The sequence below is a fragment of the Grammomys surdaster genome, unplaced genomic scaffold (genome assembly GCF_004785775.1).
Source record: "Grammomys surdaster isolate TR1022 unplaced genomic scaffold, NIH_TR_1.0 1019, whole genome shotgun sequence".
NCBI classification, from domain to species: Eukaryota; Metazoa; Chordata; class Mammalia; order Rodentia; family Muridae; genus Grammomys; species Grammomys surdaster.
In genome coordinates, this window is record NW_021605438.1 from 468107 (window position 1) to 487008 (window position 18902).

The window sequence follows — 18902 nt, forward strand, 5'->3', positions numbered from 1 at the left end:
AAGCGGAGGTCAGGAGAGGGTGTCAGACTCTTCTTGAGTCTTCCCATGGTTATGAGGCACCATGCTGGTGCTGGGAATCAAACCCAGGTTTTCACTGCTGAGTTATCTCTCTGGCCCCTGAAAACTCTGCTCTTAGTCTAATCATTGAGACACGAATCAGAATGAAGCAGCAAACTAGATTTTGCAACCAAGTTTCCCTAATCAGGGGCTAGACAAACATGACTCTTTCTCTGCAGCTTCTCCCAAGGCAGCTTGCTTTCATCTCATGTTATTCTAAGCAGTGATACTAATGCTTTTCCAATCCTCTGGTTGCACAGCAGAGTCTGGACTTCCAGGCCCAGGCGGAAATCCCATACATTGGTTTATAAACAGGATTTTGCTGGGGTTTAATACACATTGCCTAATTGTCTTCCCCATCTCCTCCCAAAATTATGCCAGCTACTACTATTATTACCCCAAATTCTAAGCTTCCTTGGAGACACTCATTTTCAAAAGCCATACATAATGTTAGTTTGCTGTGGCTGCCATAACAAAGTATCACAGGCAGATAGCTCAAGCAATGGGAATTTGTCTGTTCATAGCTCTGAGATCAAGATGTGGCCAAAAGTGGTTTCTCTTCTTGTCAATCTCCATCTTCCAGTTTCCTCATGTGGATCCTTCCCCTGTTTGTCCACACACCATCTCATGATAAGAACACCAGGCGAATAGGTTAGGGCTCACCCACATGACTTGCTCTACCTTACAAATTTCTTTAAAGACTCTATCATCTTCAAACACAGTCCCTGTCACAGGACCAAGCTTAGGACTTCAACAAATGAATTCTGAGGACTCCAACTCAGTCTATAATGAACACAATACAGAAACTTACGAGAAAATTAGGAACATGAGAACAAGCACAAGGTATGCACACAGCCTCATCAGCTCTAACCAGTCAAAGTCCTGTCCAGTTTCTGCCCACGTGTAGACTTGATCAGAAGTTCTTGTTCTCAGTCCTTATGTATTAGTTTACAATACCGACAATGATGCAAATCCAGAACAGCTTTATCACAAGCCCAACATTAGACAAATAACCTGGCTGGAGTCACGCCCCTTTAGTTCCCTTACCCTCAGGAACTTGCTGGGTTGAATGTTTTCCCCAGGTTTCTCTGTTACTTGTTTTTCTCATTCATGTTCATTTAACTATAGTGAGGCAATGTTTTCATAATCTGATTAAAGTCCTTTAGTACAACTAAACACCCTCTAAGGCAATATTGGAAACAATAATATATACATCTAGCATTCATCCAAACTCTGGTAATGTCTTTAAGAGATTGGTACTTAGCTATATATGTAATATATAATATAAAATAAAATATATGATGTAACATAATGATATACTATTATATAATACACTATATATAATAGATATGTTATATATTTTGTAATGTATTATACACAGCTAGTATACATATTTTATAATATATTTTATAATGCATATAGTTATTATATACATGTATATATATATAAATATAATTAAAGAACTATAAACCTGTTGGAAGGGGGGAGAGATTCACAAAAGAGCTTTCTATAAGACTGTGAACATATTTGTTATCATATTTATTATTCACACCAAAGACTGGGAGTGGGAAGCTCATGGTGGTTATGGAAAGAGGGAAATTCAAATTCCTCTAAACTATTTCTTTGCATTGCTCCAGCCCTTGAGGAACTGTGGAAATAACACTCACACACCTTAGTGATGTTAGAGCTGGCTGGGAAACTTTTCCTAGCATGTCAAGCGTCATGACACACTGGGGCTAGAGTCTGGTAATGACAGGACCTGATAGCTGTTACATTGCTAGCAAATTATGGAGCCTTTGATGCCTTTCCCGTGTGTTAAAGCGTCCAAGTCAAAAGAGCTACACAACTATATTATATTGATTTTTTTCTTTTGCGTCCATCCATGTTTTCTAATATGGCAATTTGTTTTGGAAGAAGCATTTTATTTGACTTTTTTCATCCTTAAAAAAAATTAGAGAAGATTCTGGAAGCGATCCATAAACCAGGTTGACTGAAAACTCACAGAGAACTGCCTCCTAAGTACTGAGATTAAAGACATATGTCGCCATGGTCAGCTTTATGATTTTTGATTCTTCTCCTGGAACTAAAATATAACCTCCTTCAAAGAAAGCCACCTTCTGACCTGTGCTTGAAAAAGAGATATGTTTCAAGGCCACCATAGCCTCTTCTTTTGTTTGCTGTCCTCTTCCCACACAGAATTGGCAAATTATTTAGCGTGCATTCTAGGCTGAAAAGCCTACACCAGAACGTTTCCTTTTGGGTTCTGATACTTTTTTTCGTGAAGTACTCCTGTCAGGCCCCACCAGAACAGAGAGCATTGGGCGAGACCACAGCTATTTCTAACTCTTCTGCAATGAAGGATCAGAGACTGGACAGGAAGCATGACTTCTGAGATCTCTAAGAGCCCTACAGTTCTGATTTTGGGTTCTGAGGTTCAGAGAAGGGAGTTCTAAAGCTTTGGGGCCATAGGTCTTTCCCTCCCCTCAATGCATATATATTTTTGATTCTGCAAGCCATTATGGGTCCCTGGTGGGGGCTAGGTAGATGGCCACCCTGATCCAGGACTGCAGGCCCTGCCCTCGATACTGGGTGCTGCAGCAGCTCAACCTGTATTGCAGGTTGCACGTCAGCTCTGGTGGGAGTGTACACGGGGGCGTGACGGAGGCGTGTTTAGGGCGGGGCTAAGGCGGCGCACGCCGCGCCCTCAGCGGAGCAAGAGGCCGAGCTTGCTGCATTGCAGCCGCCGCGGCGCCGCTCGGCTCCTTACTTCCAACAATGGCGGCTCCGAGCCCGAGCGGCGGCGGCGGCTCCGGGGGCGGTGGCGGCACCCCGGGGCCCATCGGGCCTCCAGCTTCTGGCCACCCGGCGGTCAGCAGCATGCAGGGTAAGGATGGTGGACGCGCAGAGACCCCGGGGCCCCTCGAGAGGCGCTCGGCCGAGCCGCGGCCTGTGAGCCGCCGCGTCCCCGGGGCTGTCTGAGGAAGCCGCCCGAGCTTTGCGTCTCGGGCCCGGCCTCGCCCCGGGGTCCCCGTCTGGGCCCGGTTTCGGTGAGCGCTGTGGCGGCTCTGGCTCCAACGGCTCAGGCCCACCTGGCCGCCCCCGCCCGTGGCTCACCTGGCGCCCGCGGGCTCCGGGAACGCGCGCGGCCGGGCCTCTGGCTCGCCGGTCGGCCGCATCCCGGCCCTCGGCCCCGCCGCCCCCGCGCGCCGCAGTGGGGCCGGCTCAGGGCCATCTTGCACTTCACGGTGCGCCACTGGAACAGGGCCACCGCGTTGTCCCCCCGGTCCCCAAAACTTTGCAGGGTGTCTGCGTGGGAAGGTTGGGGGTTTGCGAGGCCCTGTGCCACCTGTAAGGTGGATAGACAGCCATTGGCCCGGGAGAGGCGTTTCGACCCAGGCCCGAGATGTGTGTTATCCTTGTATGCAGAAAAGAAAATCAGATAAAAATAGAAGACCGAGTTAGTCTGAAAGGGAGAGAGATTCAGGAAACCGAATGGCAGAGGTCAAAGTGATCTATGTCTGGGCATCTGAGGCAGTTCTGTAATGGCCTTTCCCCACGGGGAGGCTTTAGGAGCTCTGGGTGGGTTTTGACAGGGGGTGTTGTGAAAATAACAGGCCCGAGGGCATTTCTTAAGGGGTGATTGACACAGGCAAGCCCAGAAATCTCTTGACGACTTTAGCAAATGACTTAGTGTTGAATTATTAGAGTCATTTGGATATCCTTGGTATCAGTATGGCCATGTTTTCTTTTTGGTTAAACTCTTCATAAAGGGCTCCTTGTGTCTAGTGAAGTTCAACAGATTATATGTTGACTATTTCATGTTTATGGCAGCATACCATGATTTGGGCAGCAGAAATACGATCTGTATTTACATCCCTTCCCATAAGAAAAATGTATGGGATAGTATATATGCAGATCGAGCACTTCATTCAGAGGATATATTCTGTACAGGTCCCAAGCTCATTAATTCACATTTAGTTAGTTACTGGAGGCCTGCTGTGCTCCATAGCACATTATACAGAATACAAGATGGATTTTCTTGTTCTCACACCTTTACTGTTCGTTAGGATAATTTGGGTTTACCTTCTCTTTTGCCCTGTCCACAATGGGTGACTTAAAGTTTAAATATTTTAAGGGTAGAGACAGAGCCTGATTTGAGTTCAGTCCCTAGGACATACATGGCAGGAGAGAACTGATTTCTTCAAGTTGTCCTTTGATCTCTGCACTTGAATACACAATAAATAACTTAGTAAAACAATGTATATATTTCAGGATTGTGTGTGTGTGTGTTTTTGGGGAAGAGGCTGACAGTTTGGAAGACCTGTATACATTTTTTTTCTTGTTCAGAAAATACTGAGCAACTGCTTAGAGCCAGCATGGAGCTCTGTCTTGAGTGTATAGAGATCAGTGAAATCAACTGTCTCACCTCTGGTGGAACATGCCCCTCTAAGGGTGGAGGAGGGAAGAGATGGAGGTAAACAGGAGAAATTGCTTTAAAAAAATGAAGGCAACAAGCTGGGTTCTGTGATAGAAGATAACAGGGCCGTGTACTTGATAAGATGACAGAGAAAGCCTGTCTGGAAAGAGCAGAGATGGGGTCTAGATAGTGAGAACAGTGAAGAGGGAAGACCCTCTAGGAACTCAGAGTCACATGGTCAGCAATTCTGGTGTTCTTTACTCTCCATCTCTGCTTTTTGATATCTGGAACTGTTCTTAAAAGGGCCCTAAACTGTCTCAGAATTATTGCTGAGTTTTTAAAAGACCTATGAGAGAGAGAGAGAGAGAGAGAGAGAGAGAGAGAGAGAGAGAGAGAGAGAGAGAATATGAGAGAGAATATGAGAGAGAATATGAGAGAGAATATGAGAGAGAATATGAGAGAGAATATGAGAGAGAATATGAGAGAGAATATGAGAGAGAATGAGAGAATGTATGTATATATGAACACTACTTGGTGCTGGAAAGGTCAGAAGAGGTCATCAAACCCCTGGGATTGGCTTTACAGCTGGCTCTGAGCTATCAAGTGGGTGCTGGGAATCAAACATGGCTCCCCTGCAAAAGCAACAAGTGTTTTTTCTAACTCCTGAGCCACTTCTCCAGTCCCTTGTTTTATCTTTACTGATATATCTTTCCTTGAGGCAGGAACATGCTCGTTATATCCTGTTTTGAACCTGTTTTGATTGTTCAGAATAAAGTGCTTTAAATGTTTTAAGGTGTTGTGTAGCGTAATCGAAATTAGGAATCGTGTGCTTAAGCAGCAAATAGTTTTTTTCTAGGTTTGAGGCAAAATGCCTTTTTTTATTTATTCTTTTTGAGATAATGTCTTTCTGAGTTTCCCAGGCTACCTCCCATTTCATTATCTTGCTACCCAAAAGCCTGCCTTGGAGTTGTTCATGGTCAGGTCTTACTGAACAGCAGAATCAGGTGTAGAAATAGGATTCTAGTTCAGCAGTCATTGAAAGATATCCAGGAGGGTAGGCACTTTGCTTGACCTAAAGGCTTTATAGTGTTTCATGGCTTGATAATCTGTGACTCAACTGTGATATAAAGTTGGAAACATTATTTCTATTATATTGTAATGCTTAGTGGCCAGAGCTCTGGAATCCTGAGTTTGAATCCCATCCTTATCCCACCTCATCAGGACTTTAGCTTTTTGTGAATATAGTGTTTAGCCTCTCTAAACCTCTGTTTCTTACTTGGAAAGTAAGAATAATGCCTATCCCACAGGCACAGGGACAATGCACACAAAGCATGGGACCTGGCATACAGTAAAGACGCCATGCATGTTGGCCATCAGCATTCTCATGTTATTTCCACTGGTTCCTATCTCTACCCTGTGTGTTCCTAACCTCTTGTGACCAACTTACATATTTCCTTTCTAGGCTTTATTGTGTGTGAGTTGGACACTTCTAACCTGTTGATGTCACTATTTTTCACTATTAAGGGACTGTAGTATTAGAATTCCAGAGAAGAGTTTGTTCAACTTCAAACTCTAAATCCTTGTTGTTTTCTGGATCTGAAATTCTCAGATGATGACAGTGCTGTTGTGTTTGAGGTGCTCTTGTAGCTGTAAATGGGTTGTGGGCTGCCCATAGCTGGAATGGGAATTGTAGCAACTTTGGCTTCTTAACAGTCATTATTTGTTCATTTCGTTACATTTTCACAGAGCGGTTGCACTTCTGATTTGGCCATTGTTAAAGCATTCTTCCTACAGAGTCTCAGCTAATAGAGACTAGTAGCTGATTTTGCTATTACTCATGTTTGAGCTTTCATTCATTCTGACTCACTTTGTTTTTGAACTTCCACATGTCCATATACAGAGTACAAACATTTACAAGCTGAATATGCTCTTCCCATCCTCACACCCATTCCTCCTTTGGTTATTTGGTGAGTAAAACTATCAAAATGTAGATCTACTTGCCAAGTTGGGTAAATAGTATTATAAAAATATACTAGACATTAGGATATGCCTTCTTTTGAGAAAGAAAAATAGATGAGCTATTATTAAATTAGCCTTAATTCTTAATATTTAGTTAGAAATTGAAAAAAAATATTTCCCCAATAATTGAGAGTTTGAAAAACCGTTTCCTTGAAAATTTGTCATCACAGACAGATTTAACTGAGGTTTCTTGCGTGGTATGGTACTGTGTAATAGTGTAATTCTTGAGCTCAAGAAATTTTAGTGAACTTAAAATGTATAATTGCCATCTTAGTATTAAGGAGACTTTCTAGTGGTGTCTTGTAAAAGCTCAGGAATTTAGCCAAGTTAGTGGAAGCATATCAGGTGCTCAATCTCAGGTGAGCTGGGCATAAGTCTAGGACCTAATGTTCCATAAGTCTCTATGGACATGTTAGAGAATAACAAATCTTCTGGTGAATAAAGCTTTCCAGCTGAGAGTTGAGTAACTTCAACAATGAAACACAGCAGGATGATTGCTTCTGTGCTAGTGGCTTTACTTCTGCATAGAGCAGTGTCTTAGAAACAAGACTTCAGCCAGTCGGTGGTGGCTCACACCTTTAATCCCAGCACTTGGGAGGCAGAGGCAGGCAGATTTCTGAGTTCGAGGCCAGCCTGGTCTACAGAGTGAGTTCCAGGACAGCCAGGACTACACAGAGAAACCCTGTCTCAAAAAAAACCAAAACCAACCAAACAAACAAACAAACAAAAACAAAAAACAGAAACAAGACTTCAAAGTTGGAAGGATGCTGCATTTGGACTAGGAAAAACCAAGGTTTAGAGTGTGCCATATGCATAATCTCCACCCTTGGGTAATTTCCAGATTTTTCTAATTTCCCATAATTTCTCATGTATTAAAAGAGAAGATTCATAGCTTATGTAGAGACTGATTTAAGAATCACATTAATGCATGTGAAGATGTCTTATATCATAAAATACTATGGATATGTAATGATTATTACAAATGATATTGACCTATTTTAGCTGCTAGTCATTTAATATGTAGTAAATTTAAAAGATCTCTTAAAATGTGATAAGTTGAATTTATTATAAGACTTAAGGAGACTGGGGACATGACTCAGTCTGTAAAGTGCTTGCTGCACAAGCATGAGGCCCTGAGTTTGGATCCCTAGCTCCCATGTAAAAAGCTGGGCATAGCAGAATGCTTCTGTAGCTCTATCCCTGGAAATCAAGTACAAAAAGATTTCTGGAGTTGCTGGTCAGCAGGTTCAGTGAGAAATGCTGTCTCAAAAAATAAGTTGGACAACAATTGAAGAAGGTAGTGTATATTGACTTGTGGTTTATATATGCACATACATCTGAATGTACAGATGTACGTACATAATAAATTGAAAAAGAAGGCTGTGGAAAAAAACAGAGCCTTAAACTTGAGTAATCAAGAAATGTCTCTTTAAAAGTGCTTTTTCAAAGTGGTTAGCATAGCTAGAATGAATTATTTATTTATTTATTTATTTAGGGTCTTGCCCTGTATGCTGAACTTAAATTTGTAATTCTCCTAAGGGTTGGGTCTACAGATAAGTAGCAGCATGTCTAGTTTAGAATCCCATTGATTCTGAAAAGCACTGAACCATTTGTAAAGTACGTTCTGTATAAGTAGCTATAGCATAAATGTATGCTTGATTTTCTTAATTGATTTAATGTAATATTTTTTTCTCTTTAAATCTTAAGTATAAGTTAGAGTATGTGACTAAAGCCCACTCTTGGGTAAGCATTTTATATGTGCCAGTTAAAGTAAAAGTATAAGTAAAAACATAAACTTTAAAATGTCCTGAAGGTTGTCTTTTAAGAGAAAGTGGGGATTTAAGATCAGTCTGCTTTTCTCTTCCTAGCAATATTTAAATGTATAAAACAAATATAAAAAACCTCCTGTTTTGATTTAGTGTGTAGTCTAAAGAACTGAACTTGGTTGGCAAAAGCCCTGGGTTCCAGCCTAAGCACCATGTAAATGGAGTAATACATACTATGCTGTAGCACTGGGGAGGTGAAGGCAGAAGGAACAGAAGCTCAGCATCATCCTCCACTAAATAGCAGGTTCAAGGCAAGCCTGGGATATAGAAGACTATTTCACACACACATACACACACACACACACCAAAAAATTTAAAATTTAAACAACACTAGATCCTGACTACAGACAGTGAAGAGTTCCAAATCCTGTAGTTGCCTGTTTGTTTCAAAATACTATTTCCTTTTATGTACATATGGTATGCACAGGTGTGTGTGTGTATGTGTGTGTGTGTGTGTGTGTGTGTATGTGTGTAAGAATGTAGGCAGGTGGGGAAATCAACCTGGAGACCTTTAGTTAATGTAGGCTGGATAGCTAGTAAGCTTCAGGGAGCCCTATGTCTAATACCCCTGGTCTGGGGTTACAGGTACATGTCATTTATACCTGGACTTTTATATGGATATTAGATAAACTTGGATCCTTGTGTTTGCACTGTTATAGCTACTTTTGTGTAGCTATGATAAAATGCCTTAACAAAAGCAACTCAAGGAAGGAAGGCTTTATTCTGGCTCATAGTTCCAGGGAACAGTCCATCATTGCAGGAGTCATGGAGACAGGGATTTGAAGTTGCTGGCCACACTGTGTTCACAGTCATGAAGAAGACAGTGATTGTGCTTATGTTCAGCTCACTTGTCTTTTTACACATTCTGTCCAGAATCCTAGCCCAGGAACCCCGTGCCTCCCACCTCCTATGCCCCACCCCAGAAGAACAGGGCTTTTTAACTTATTAAAGATAATCCTCCACCCAGGTAGTTCTAGATCATATCAAGTTGACAACTGAGATTAACTATCACACATGGTGATACTTTAATATGCACTTTACTGTCAGCTTCAAATGCTATTTCTTTTACTGTCATTTAACATGACCTGGTATTATATTAATACAGCATAGTAAATTAGTTCTCCCCTAAAGCACATGTTGAAATTCTTTTATGTGCCTCTAAAAATGAGAGCATATTTAATAAGATTAAGAAATAATCTTTTAGAATATACATCTTCTCACTTTTTGACTGATGTGCCTTAGATGACATGGTGAAAGGAGTCCTAAGATCAGCTAAACTGTGGTGACACTGCAAAAGGAGCATCAGCCGGTAGTTAACACTGCCAAGGTGGGCCTTTCAAAGGATAAAACAGACATGGGCAGCTACTCTTCAGGAACAGCACATTGGTCCCACCACTAGGGAAGAGGACAGAAGTGGATAGTGCATGAACCTTTTACAGTTCTATTGTCTTATCTTACTCAAAATTGCTGAAACAATTTTTTAAAAGGGTAAGAAAAGTGTTGCTACATATATTTGTGTGTGCACATTTTGGGGTGGGTTGGGGCTACACACACTAATAAATAGCATTTTATATGTATTGAGTGTGTGACTTTGCCAGGAAATGACATTATTAAGTGTCTCTTCTGATTGTATTTTATTCTATGTGTATGGATATTTTGCATGCATGTATGTATGTGTATCATAGGCATGCCTGATGCCTGAAAGGCCAGAAGAGGGCATTGTATCTTCTGGAACTGGAGGTACAGATGGTTGTGAGCCACCATATGGGTGCTGGGAATTGAATCCAGGTCCTCTGGAAGAGCAGTCAGTGCTTGTAACAGTGGACCCATCTCTTCAGCTTTTCTTCTGACTCTTTTGGCAGTTTCTTTAGGATTGGGTCAGGTATGTGTAAGGAAGAAATAATCACTTTAGGGGATGTCAGAAGATACCGGACTGTGCCTAGTAAGAACCACAGGTGAAATAGTGTTTGTTTTTATCTCTGTTCATACACCATGATGTTGACACAGAAGATTGCTGTGATGCCCAAAGATGTGCAGATTTCTCCTTACTAGCAAGCCAGTTTTGCTGAGTGACTTCTACTTCAATTCTGATACTGTTTGTTAGGAGGTTAGAACTGATTGACTGCAGAGCTTGGTCATCCTCCCCATCTTCACATGCCAATCACAAGCCCAGAAATTGGAGGTCCAGGAAACAAGTTCACTGGTTTATTATAAAGAATATTACAGGAGACACAGAGAAGATACCTACAGCAAGATAAGGAGAGGGAGCCTGGAGCTCTGGGTCACCCTCCAGGTCTGAGTAAGGAGACTTCATTGTATAGCCTATGTTCATAGACTAGATGGGGAAACCTAGCAAGGCTGGTCTGCTTTACAATTGTGGCCTCTCCAAGAAGCATTCCTCCCTTCAGGTTATGGGTCAGAACTCCTCTGGAATGAGGAAATCTACTACAGGACAAGGGTAGGTCAGAAAAATCCCTTATTTTGGATGGTAGGGTTTGAACTCCGGTTCTCAAGCATACTGAGCAGATGATATTTTACTGAGTGACGTGCCCAGTAGCCAGAGAAATTCAGTGCCAAGACTGAGAAGTCTGGAAAGATTAGAGCTGCTATGATCCTGTTGGGGAAGAGAAACTCTTGTTTCCATGGCCTGCCTTAGGGGAGGGAGTTACCAGCCACACTTTGTAGGTAGAAGCCAAAATACATATATCATAATACCAAGGTGGTAGAATGTGGGGTGTGAGGTTAGCCTAAGCTCTTCCTTGTTGTCTTGTTAGGTTCCTGGGAATATATGGGCTTTGTGTAGGTTAAACTGCTCTGTTGAATACCTGCAAAGGCAGGGAAGGCACTGTCAGTGTTGATCCTCCAAGGGAGTGACCAGGATAGCTGTGAGTACAGAAAGGAAAGCCTGCTCTTTCCTGGCACTAGACATTTTAATCAGCCCAGAACACCTCTGAGTCTTAGTGAGTCTGATAGAAGCTAGTCTGTCCTTAATGTCACCAATTCTAAGTTGTTCCTCCTGGGAACAGTGATACATTGAAATAATGTGGTATTTAGTTAAGCAGCTAGAAAGTAGAAAGGGTTGTGGCTGTCGGCCACAAGGAGAAAAAGAGCTGGCATATATAGGCTACAAAATCTCATGTTTGAAAACATGGGAAGAATTTGATGACTGTTGCCTGAGTGATATAGACAACCTGAAATTACTAATTTAGAGAAGATCCCTTTTGATAATGGCCAGAAAACAAAAGGAAACAGAACGATCAGGAAAGAAGTCTTGTCAAAGTCACTCTGAAGTACAATGAAAGTAGAAGTTGAGGCAAATTTAGCTAGCTAGATTTTAAAGCTATAGTGATAATGCTGTGCATAGCTGTGCTGTCAGAGACATGCCAGGATTTTGAGGTAAAAATGGGAAGGTGACCAACAATAATCTTTTTGCTTTTGGTAGAAGAAAGGATTTGTAACCAGGTTGTGGCATGAGCCAGTATGGAGTCTCTGATTTCTTTTACGTTGGGTACCTTCGTGATGCATTTTTGCAGCTGAATGTACACATTCAACAGCTCAGAGCCCCTCAATGTTCAGATGAGAAGGATATGTACTGTGTGCTATACTGCCCACCCAAAGGAAGAGGAGCAGAGATAACTGCAGAACTTCAGAAGGGCTAATACACAGCCAAAGCTAAATTTAAATACAGCTTTCAACTCCGAGGTTATTGGACATCATCTTAACTTTATATCTGACCCAAAAACTAGAGCTTAAGTGAAATGACTGAAGTTCCAAAGAGGGCCTGCAGTGCTGGTGTGATACCTCTTGTTACCTCTTCTTGAATACTACTTAGCTTTTGCTTTTATTTTTACTTGTAGTATGACCAGGCTTTTAAAGTACTGTGGACCATTTCCCTACAGTAAATTGTAGATTTCTAGTCATGATTAGTTAAAATATCTCAGAGTTGAGGGGGGAAGTTAAGAATGAGGGAGAAGTCTGGGATGAGCCTGGGTGGAGAAATTCTCATATTTCCTTTGTGGCCTTGTAGCATTTGGTGCTATAGAATCTCCATGCTGCCTCTCTGGTTAGGGGGGAGTGGAGATTTACTTGCCTAGGACCAGGAAAATAGAAGGATTTCCACTGGATGCATAGGAAGATTGAAATGGAGGGTCATAAAGTTGAGTCCTAGGGAGTAAGGCCTAAAAAGGTAAAGGTAAAGGTAAGGGTAAGGGTAAGGGTAAGGGTAAGGGTAAGGGTAAGGGTAAGGGTGGGGGTGGGGGGGTGTAAAAGGGAGGGGAAAGGGAAAAGGGGAAGGGGAAGGGGAAGGAAGGGGAAGGGCTGCAGTGACCAGTTGCTATCAAAAGATTAACCTGGCATCTAGCACTCCCTAGATGGGGGAATTATGTTAGTGAATGGCAGGGTGGGGTATACAAGATGAGAGACGCTGTAAATTGAATAAATGTGTATATTAGTGGGACTGTACAAGCTGCAGAGATGAAGATGATGAAGGTGGGTCTCCTCATGGTTTTATTCTTAACTGTCTGTGTAGGATCTTTGAGTATAATGAACCCAGTGAACTACTGGGCACTAACTTTCTGACTTGCACAGGTCTTTTACACAGACACATGGGGGATAAAATAATTTACTTAGAATAGTTCTTTTAAAAACACATTTAATTGATGTTTTGAAAAGTGATAGAATTACCAAAGAAATGGTGAAATACTGTGTTGTGGTTAATTTGCCCTTTGCTTGTCAGTGGCAGCATATCTTCCAGAGTGAGAAGTATTTTGTGGAAGTGAACAGATGAGGGCTCGGAATTCAGACCCTTAAGTTATTTCTTCCATAATTAAATAAAAGGAGAAAGCTTAGAGCTGTGCATCTATACCTTTGAACCTTCAGTTGCACAATTCTGGGTTGATGGCAGAACTTAAAGTTGTAAGAATTTTGGCTTAGCATTCAGACTAGGTTAGTTCTAATGTAGTAAATAATGGATGATGGTTTACCATTCTCATTCCCCACTCCTTCTCTGAGCCATTCCTCAGCCACTCCACCTCTTTTTAAAATTTATCACAGACTTTACTCCCCCCACCTCTGTATGTGTGTGTGTGTGTGTGTGTGTGTCCTCATACTCATTTTGACTCCTTTTATATACACATTTCAGGTTTGTTTGTTTGTTTATTTGATCTTTTTGAGATAAAGTCTTATAAGTAGCTGTGGCTGGTCTGAACCTTGCTTTGAAGATCACTCTAGCCTATATTTTAGAGATCCTCCTGTTTTTGCTTCTGCCTTCCCAGTGCTAGGATTAAAGGCTTGAAACACTACTTTTCTTGCTCCACTCTTTGTTGTCTGGTTCCTCCTCCTCCTCTTCCTCTCCCTCCTCCTCCTCCTCTCCCTCCTCCTCCTCCTCTTCTTCCTCCTCCTGCTGCTGCTGCTGCTGCTGCTGCTTTGAAGAGAAAGTTAACTGTTTGTCTTCACATTGTTCCTTTGTTTCTCAGTCTCCAGTGGTGATTGGGGTGTTTCTGTGCTGCATCCAGGGAACCTTTCCTCCTGACTTGTACTCTGTTTTATTTGACTGCTAGGAGGCCAACTGACTATTAGATGCTCCAATATAAAGAGCATGCATATCAAGTATTCTTCCTGTATTCTGTTCCTTCTGCATGGCTGATGGTATATCACCCTTCATGTAGAGATTGGCTCTTAAGTGCTCTGCTGTCCAGGCTTCCCAGGCTTTCCAGGACTTTGTAACCATGAAGTTTCCATTTCTGTTTCCTGTTCCATTGTCATTTGGGAAATTAAATGGTCAGCAATAGGTTACTTAGTTGTGTGACAGTAACTAAGTAACTCCATAAGCGGTTTCCAGGCTTTATTTATTGTAAATGTAAAAATGTAACTATCTTCTTAGAGTTGTAAGGATTGTGGCAACTGGATATGAAAGATTAGTTAAACTTTTCTTCCCTTAGATTTGCCTCTTTCTTTTCCTTTTTAAAAAACATGTTTTGATTGAATTTGTATAAACAACTAACTCCCTATTTTGTTTCCCCAAACTATAATACATGTAAATATAGGAAGATTTCTAAGAAAATCACATGGCAGAGTCAGTAAAATAGTGGATAAAGAAGGCAATGGACTTCACTTTGATTTTTGAAATAGGTTCTTATTGTGGGACTTCAGCTGCCTTCAAACTAGTAACCCCCTTCCTTGCCCTGGAGTACTAGGATTGCAGCTGCTTTACTGTACTGGGGCATTTGACAAATAATGACACATGGATGGAGTGCTTACCTAGGGTATAATAGGAGAGTTCACAGCTTTTCTTTCTGTAGTTTCTAAAGCCCCTCTCTCATAGCATTTCTAAGGTTACCTTTTTTAGGGGAGGGGATAAGGTCTCGCTTGCTATATGGGCCAGGTTGGCCTCAAACTAATCCTTCCACCGCTGCCCTCCTGAGTCCTGAAATTACAAAGCATACCATTACCCTAGCAAGGACCCCACCCTATTCCCTCCACCCCACCTACTATAGAAGAATTTTGCCTTTTATTTAGTGATTTTATTCTTGTCATTTGAAGTTAGCAGATTGTCTAGAAAATTTCATTTTATGTGTTTTAAGTTTTAATAGCTTGTGAACTACTAAAATTTCTTAGTCATGTGTAATAATTAGCTTGAACACTTCTAAATCAGTTTTGGCTAGTAAAACAACTTGTAATATATTCTGGATTTATAGGTTGAGAACACTCAAAAATGGATGAAACAGCTTTAAAACTTTTTATTGAATATGTGGGAAAAATAACGACTAAGATGGGCTAAGATGATTTAGGCTGTGAAGGCAATGCAGTGTATCTGACAGAGCTGAGTTTTACATCAAGCCATCTGCTGTCCTTTTCAATGCGGTGGGGAAAGTGATCTGAACTGTTCTAGTGTTAGTTTTATACATAGTGTAATATAAAGATGTAATGTTATGTTCTGATTTGTTTGTTTGATTTACAGCAAATGAACTGCAACTTATCTCTTTTACTTTAGGCTTTCAGATAAACTTCTGTGAAAAGGCACAAAGTAAGCTAAAATTTTGTTATTTTGTTATTTTTTTTTTTTTTTCCATATCCATCTTGGTACTGGGAATGTGTCCACTGTTGTTTCAACTAACAGACCATGGGGATTTTTCACTGAAAGAGCTTCCATTTTTCATTCTGTTCCTTCTCATCCTTAGTTACATTTTTGACTATACATTGTTCTTGTTTTTACTTGAAACTTAAATAGGAAAAACATGTCTATACAGACATTCAGATGAAATGGACCTAGAAAAAAAAAGAAACTATTCAGACTTAATTGTAATTTAAATCACAAATTGAAACTTCACCTTTAAGATTATAGTATAGAAAGCCCATATTGCATGCATAGATTATGCTTTTATTTAAAAGTATTTAATGTTTACTTTTTTTCTCTTTAAAACAAATCTTGTTGCAGTCATGTCTCCATCCCACCCCAACCCACCCCTGTCCTCTATTGGGACATTAGTCTTTATAGACTTAGTACATCAGCCTTAAAATATGTAATAAAAGTTTTTATTTGCTAAGTGTTAAACAAATGTTGTGTTAAAATGTAAATGAAAACTAAAACTTAGTGTATTAGGATATTAGGATATGGCTTGGCTCAGTCATAGCTCTTTGGCCATGTCAGTGCCAAAGAGTCCTAGCACAATGAATGAATGAATGAATGAACGAAGATGTTTTGATTCATGGAATATAGAACAGAGTTTTTTAAATAAAAAGACAGCATTTATAAAGATAAAACAAAATACATTTTGAGTTTTAAACTTTTTTTTTTTTTTTTTTGGTATTTTGAGACAGGGTTTCTCTGTGTAGCCCTGGTTGTCCTGGAACTCACTCTGTAGACCAGGCTAGCCTCGAACTCAGAAATCCTCCTGCCTCTGCCTCCCAAGTGCTGGGGTTAAAGGCATATGCCACCACTGGCCGGCCTCAAAATGATTTTTAACTTCTGCTTCTTTGTGTGCAGGGAATAATGATGCCCACTTGATGTGTATCATCCTTCTTTTCTTTTTTTTTTTATTGGATATTTTATTTATTTACATTTCAGATGCCATTTCTTTTCATAAATTAGTTTGTAGGGAAAGCTTAAACTATTTCTGTTATATTAAAGCTTCTTTGTTTGTTTGGGGTGGGAGGGTTTAGAAAGCTTAATTTTTATTGGCTGGATAGTGTGGACATTTTCTTTGTAATGCATTGAGCACAAGTTTATTTCTTGAATGGGTTACCCAGGATGTGCATATGTGCTACATGATAGAGATGAGCCAGCAATATACTAGTATAAAATGTTTTAGTAGGCACTTTATTATCTTCCTGTTAGCTTAAGTACTAAACCCAAAGTGTAAATGAATTCCTGCCCATAATGAACCTACAATTTTAAAAGTATGAACTTGTAGTTTCTATTTTATGCCTAATACACTCAGTAACTTTTAGTTTTCATTTACATTTTAACATAACATTTACTAGCCAGGCAATGGTGGCACACACCTTTAATCCCAGCACTTGGGAGGCAGAGGCAGGCGGATTTCTGAGTTGGAGGCCAGCCTGGTCTACAGAGTGAGTTCCAGGACAGCCAGGGCTACACAGAGAAACCCTGTCTCGAAAAACCAAACCAAACCAAACCAAACCAAACCAAACCAAACCAAACCCCAACCCCAACCCCAACCCCAACCCCAACCCCAACCCCAACCCCAACCCCAACCCCAACCAAACCCCAAACCAAACCCCAAACCAAACCCCAAACCAAACCCCAAACCAAACCAACAAAAACAAAAAATGAAAAACAAAAAAACCCCATAACATTTACTTAATACTTAGCAATTAAAAGCTCTTATTATATATACTAAGGTTGTTGTAGTTAGAATTTATTATTGTATTCACTGTGTTCTCTTTGGCTTTAGTTCTATTATATGCATAAAACAAGAGACACATGTTTGTGTTCACTCTAATGTGTGCAGGGCTGTTAAGAGCTCTTAGGATAGGTTAGCAGTACTTGGGCTCTGAGTGGCTCCGCCCTCTCCTGTTGCTGCAGGTCTGCATTCTTCACTGTTTCTGGCTGACTCCAATAAGAGAGGCTGAGACCCAAAACCTATGGGAGCTTAACTGAGTGTGTGGGAGGGGCGTATACGGGCACATTTTGCACTCACCTTTTCCTTCTCCTGCTTACTTAAGTTCTTGCTTTTCCTGGCTTTTCCCAACTCCCCCTTTATTTTTTCTACTTCTTTTTATTTTCTGCCCTTTGAGATTTAACATCATTACATTTACTTCTTCATGAGGTACACAGTGACACTAAGAACAGTACAATGAGTGAGATTCCTGTACAGAAATTAGTAAAAAGAGGCAACTGCCCTTAGTCGCTTCACAGTGTAGTGGGCAGAGTTGACTTCCCACCGAATGTCAATATCTAACACTGATGCTATGTGCAGACTGCTTAGAAACTGAAGCCAAGGTGAGAATGGTTGCAGGTGCTGATTTGTCCAGGACACCTTTAGTTCTGCTGCTTTCAAGAACAAACAGGCCTAAGGATGCTGTATGTCTCATTCACTGCTTGCTCGCTTGCTTGCTTGCTTGTTTTTTCTTGAGCTGGGGGGCCAGGGTCTCACTTTGTTGCAAAGTTAGCCTTGAACTTGGTGCTCAAGTGGTCTTCCTGCCTCATTCTTCTGAACAGTTCGTATTGTAGGTACTTTCCACTATGCCCCTTTCAGTTGCTGCTTTCTGTTGAGAGCTGGAGGCTCAGGGATCCTGCTATGGGCCTAACCAATTTCAGAGTCAAACAGAGCTGTCTGTGTTGACTGACTCTGGAGGATTCAGGACAAAAACTCCACATATCAGGGAGAGGAGGGGGAGTAGGAGAGTTGGGTAGCCAGCCTTCACCCAGCAGCATTTGTTTTTGTACAGATCATTACTTATATTTTGGAATAAGGATAAGCTTTGAATCTTAACACCTTTTCCTGTGATTTTACAAATTAAAAAATTAAAGTGAAAATTCTAATGTTTGCAGCACTCTTCTAGTTTGCTTTAGAATGCAAACATTAAGTTTGTTAATCACCATTTTTTTTTAAAAAATTAAGAATTTGAAAATGTCAGTTGAGTAGTTGTTCTGTTGATTCATACTTTTCCAGAAGTGCCAAAGGATGTTTCAGAATTAGGGAAACATATTCAATTCATCAATATTGTATATATCATACTGTAGTTGTAGGAAAGGATGCAGCAAGGAACAGAAAATTAGGCATTTTAAAGGTGCAGTTGAAGCAGCAATACCCAAGTCTCCATCACAATCAGGAACGTTGTTTTCTAAGATGACCATGACTAATGGAAGCTCTGAGATAGGAATGTTCCCGTTGTTTGACATGCACAATTTTTGTTCTTTATGTTTCTATATCACGATTCAAATTGGTTATTGTTGTTGCCTGTTTTATGTTAGTGAAAGTTTACTGGAAATATGCATATGTTTATTTACATGTACAGGTAGTATGAGATTCCACTTTTAATTTGGGGTCCAGATTTTGGTAGAATTTGCATATTCACATTGTATCTCATGTTTTTTAAATACATTATAGTCTGTGCAT

At 40.7% G+C, this 18902-nt stretch overlaps 1 protein-coding gene across 5 annotated transcripts in view; it reads left to right on the top strand.

Moving 5' to 3' along the window:
* The first annotated feature begins 2717 nt into the window (after positions 1 to 2717).
* Map2k4 (mitogen-activated protein kinase kinase 4) overlaps positions 2718 to 18902 on the top strand; it is a 109979-nt gene continuing 93794 nt past the window's right edge. For 2 of the 5 annotated variants that reach the window (XM_028783160.1, XM_028783165.1), the window contains exons 1-2: positions 2718 to 2941; positions 15311 to 15343. In XM_028783160.1, the coding sequence (XP_028638993.1) occupies positions 2833 to 2941; positions 15311 to 15343 (142 nt within the window). In that variant the 5' untranslated portion in view covers positions 2718 to 2832. The remainder of the gene's footprint in view (positions 2942 to 15310; positions 15344 to 18902) is intronic. The other 3 variants (XM_028783161.1, XM_028783164.1, XM_028783162.1) reach the window with 2 other exon arrangements.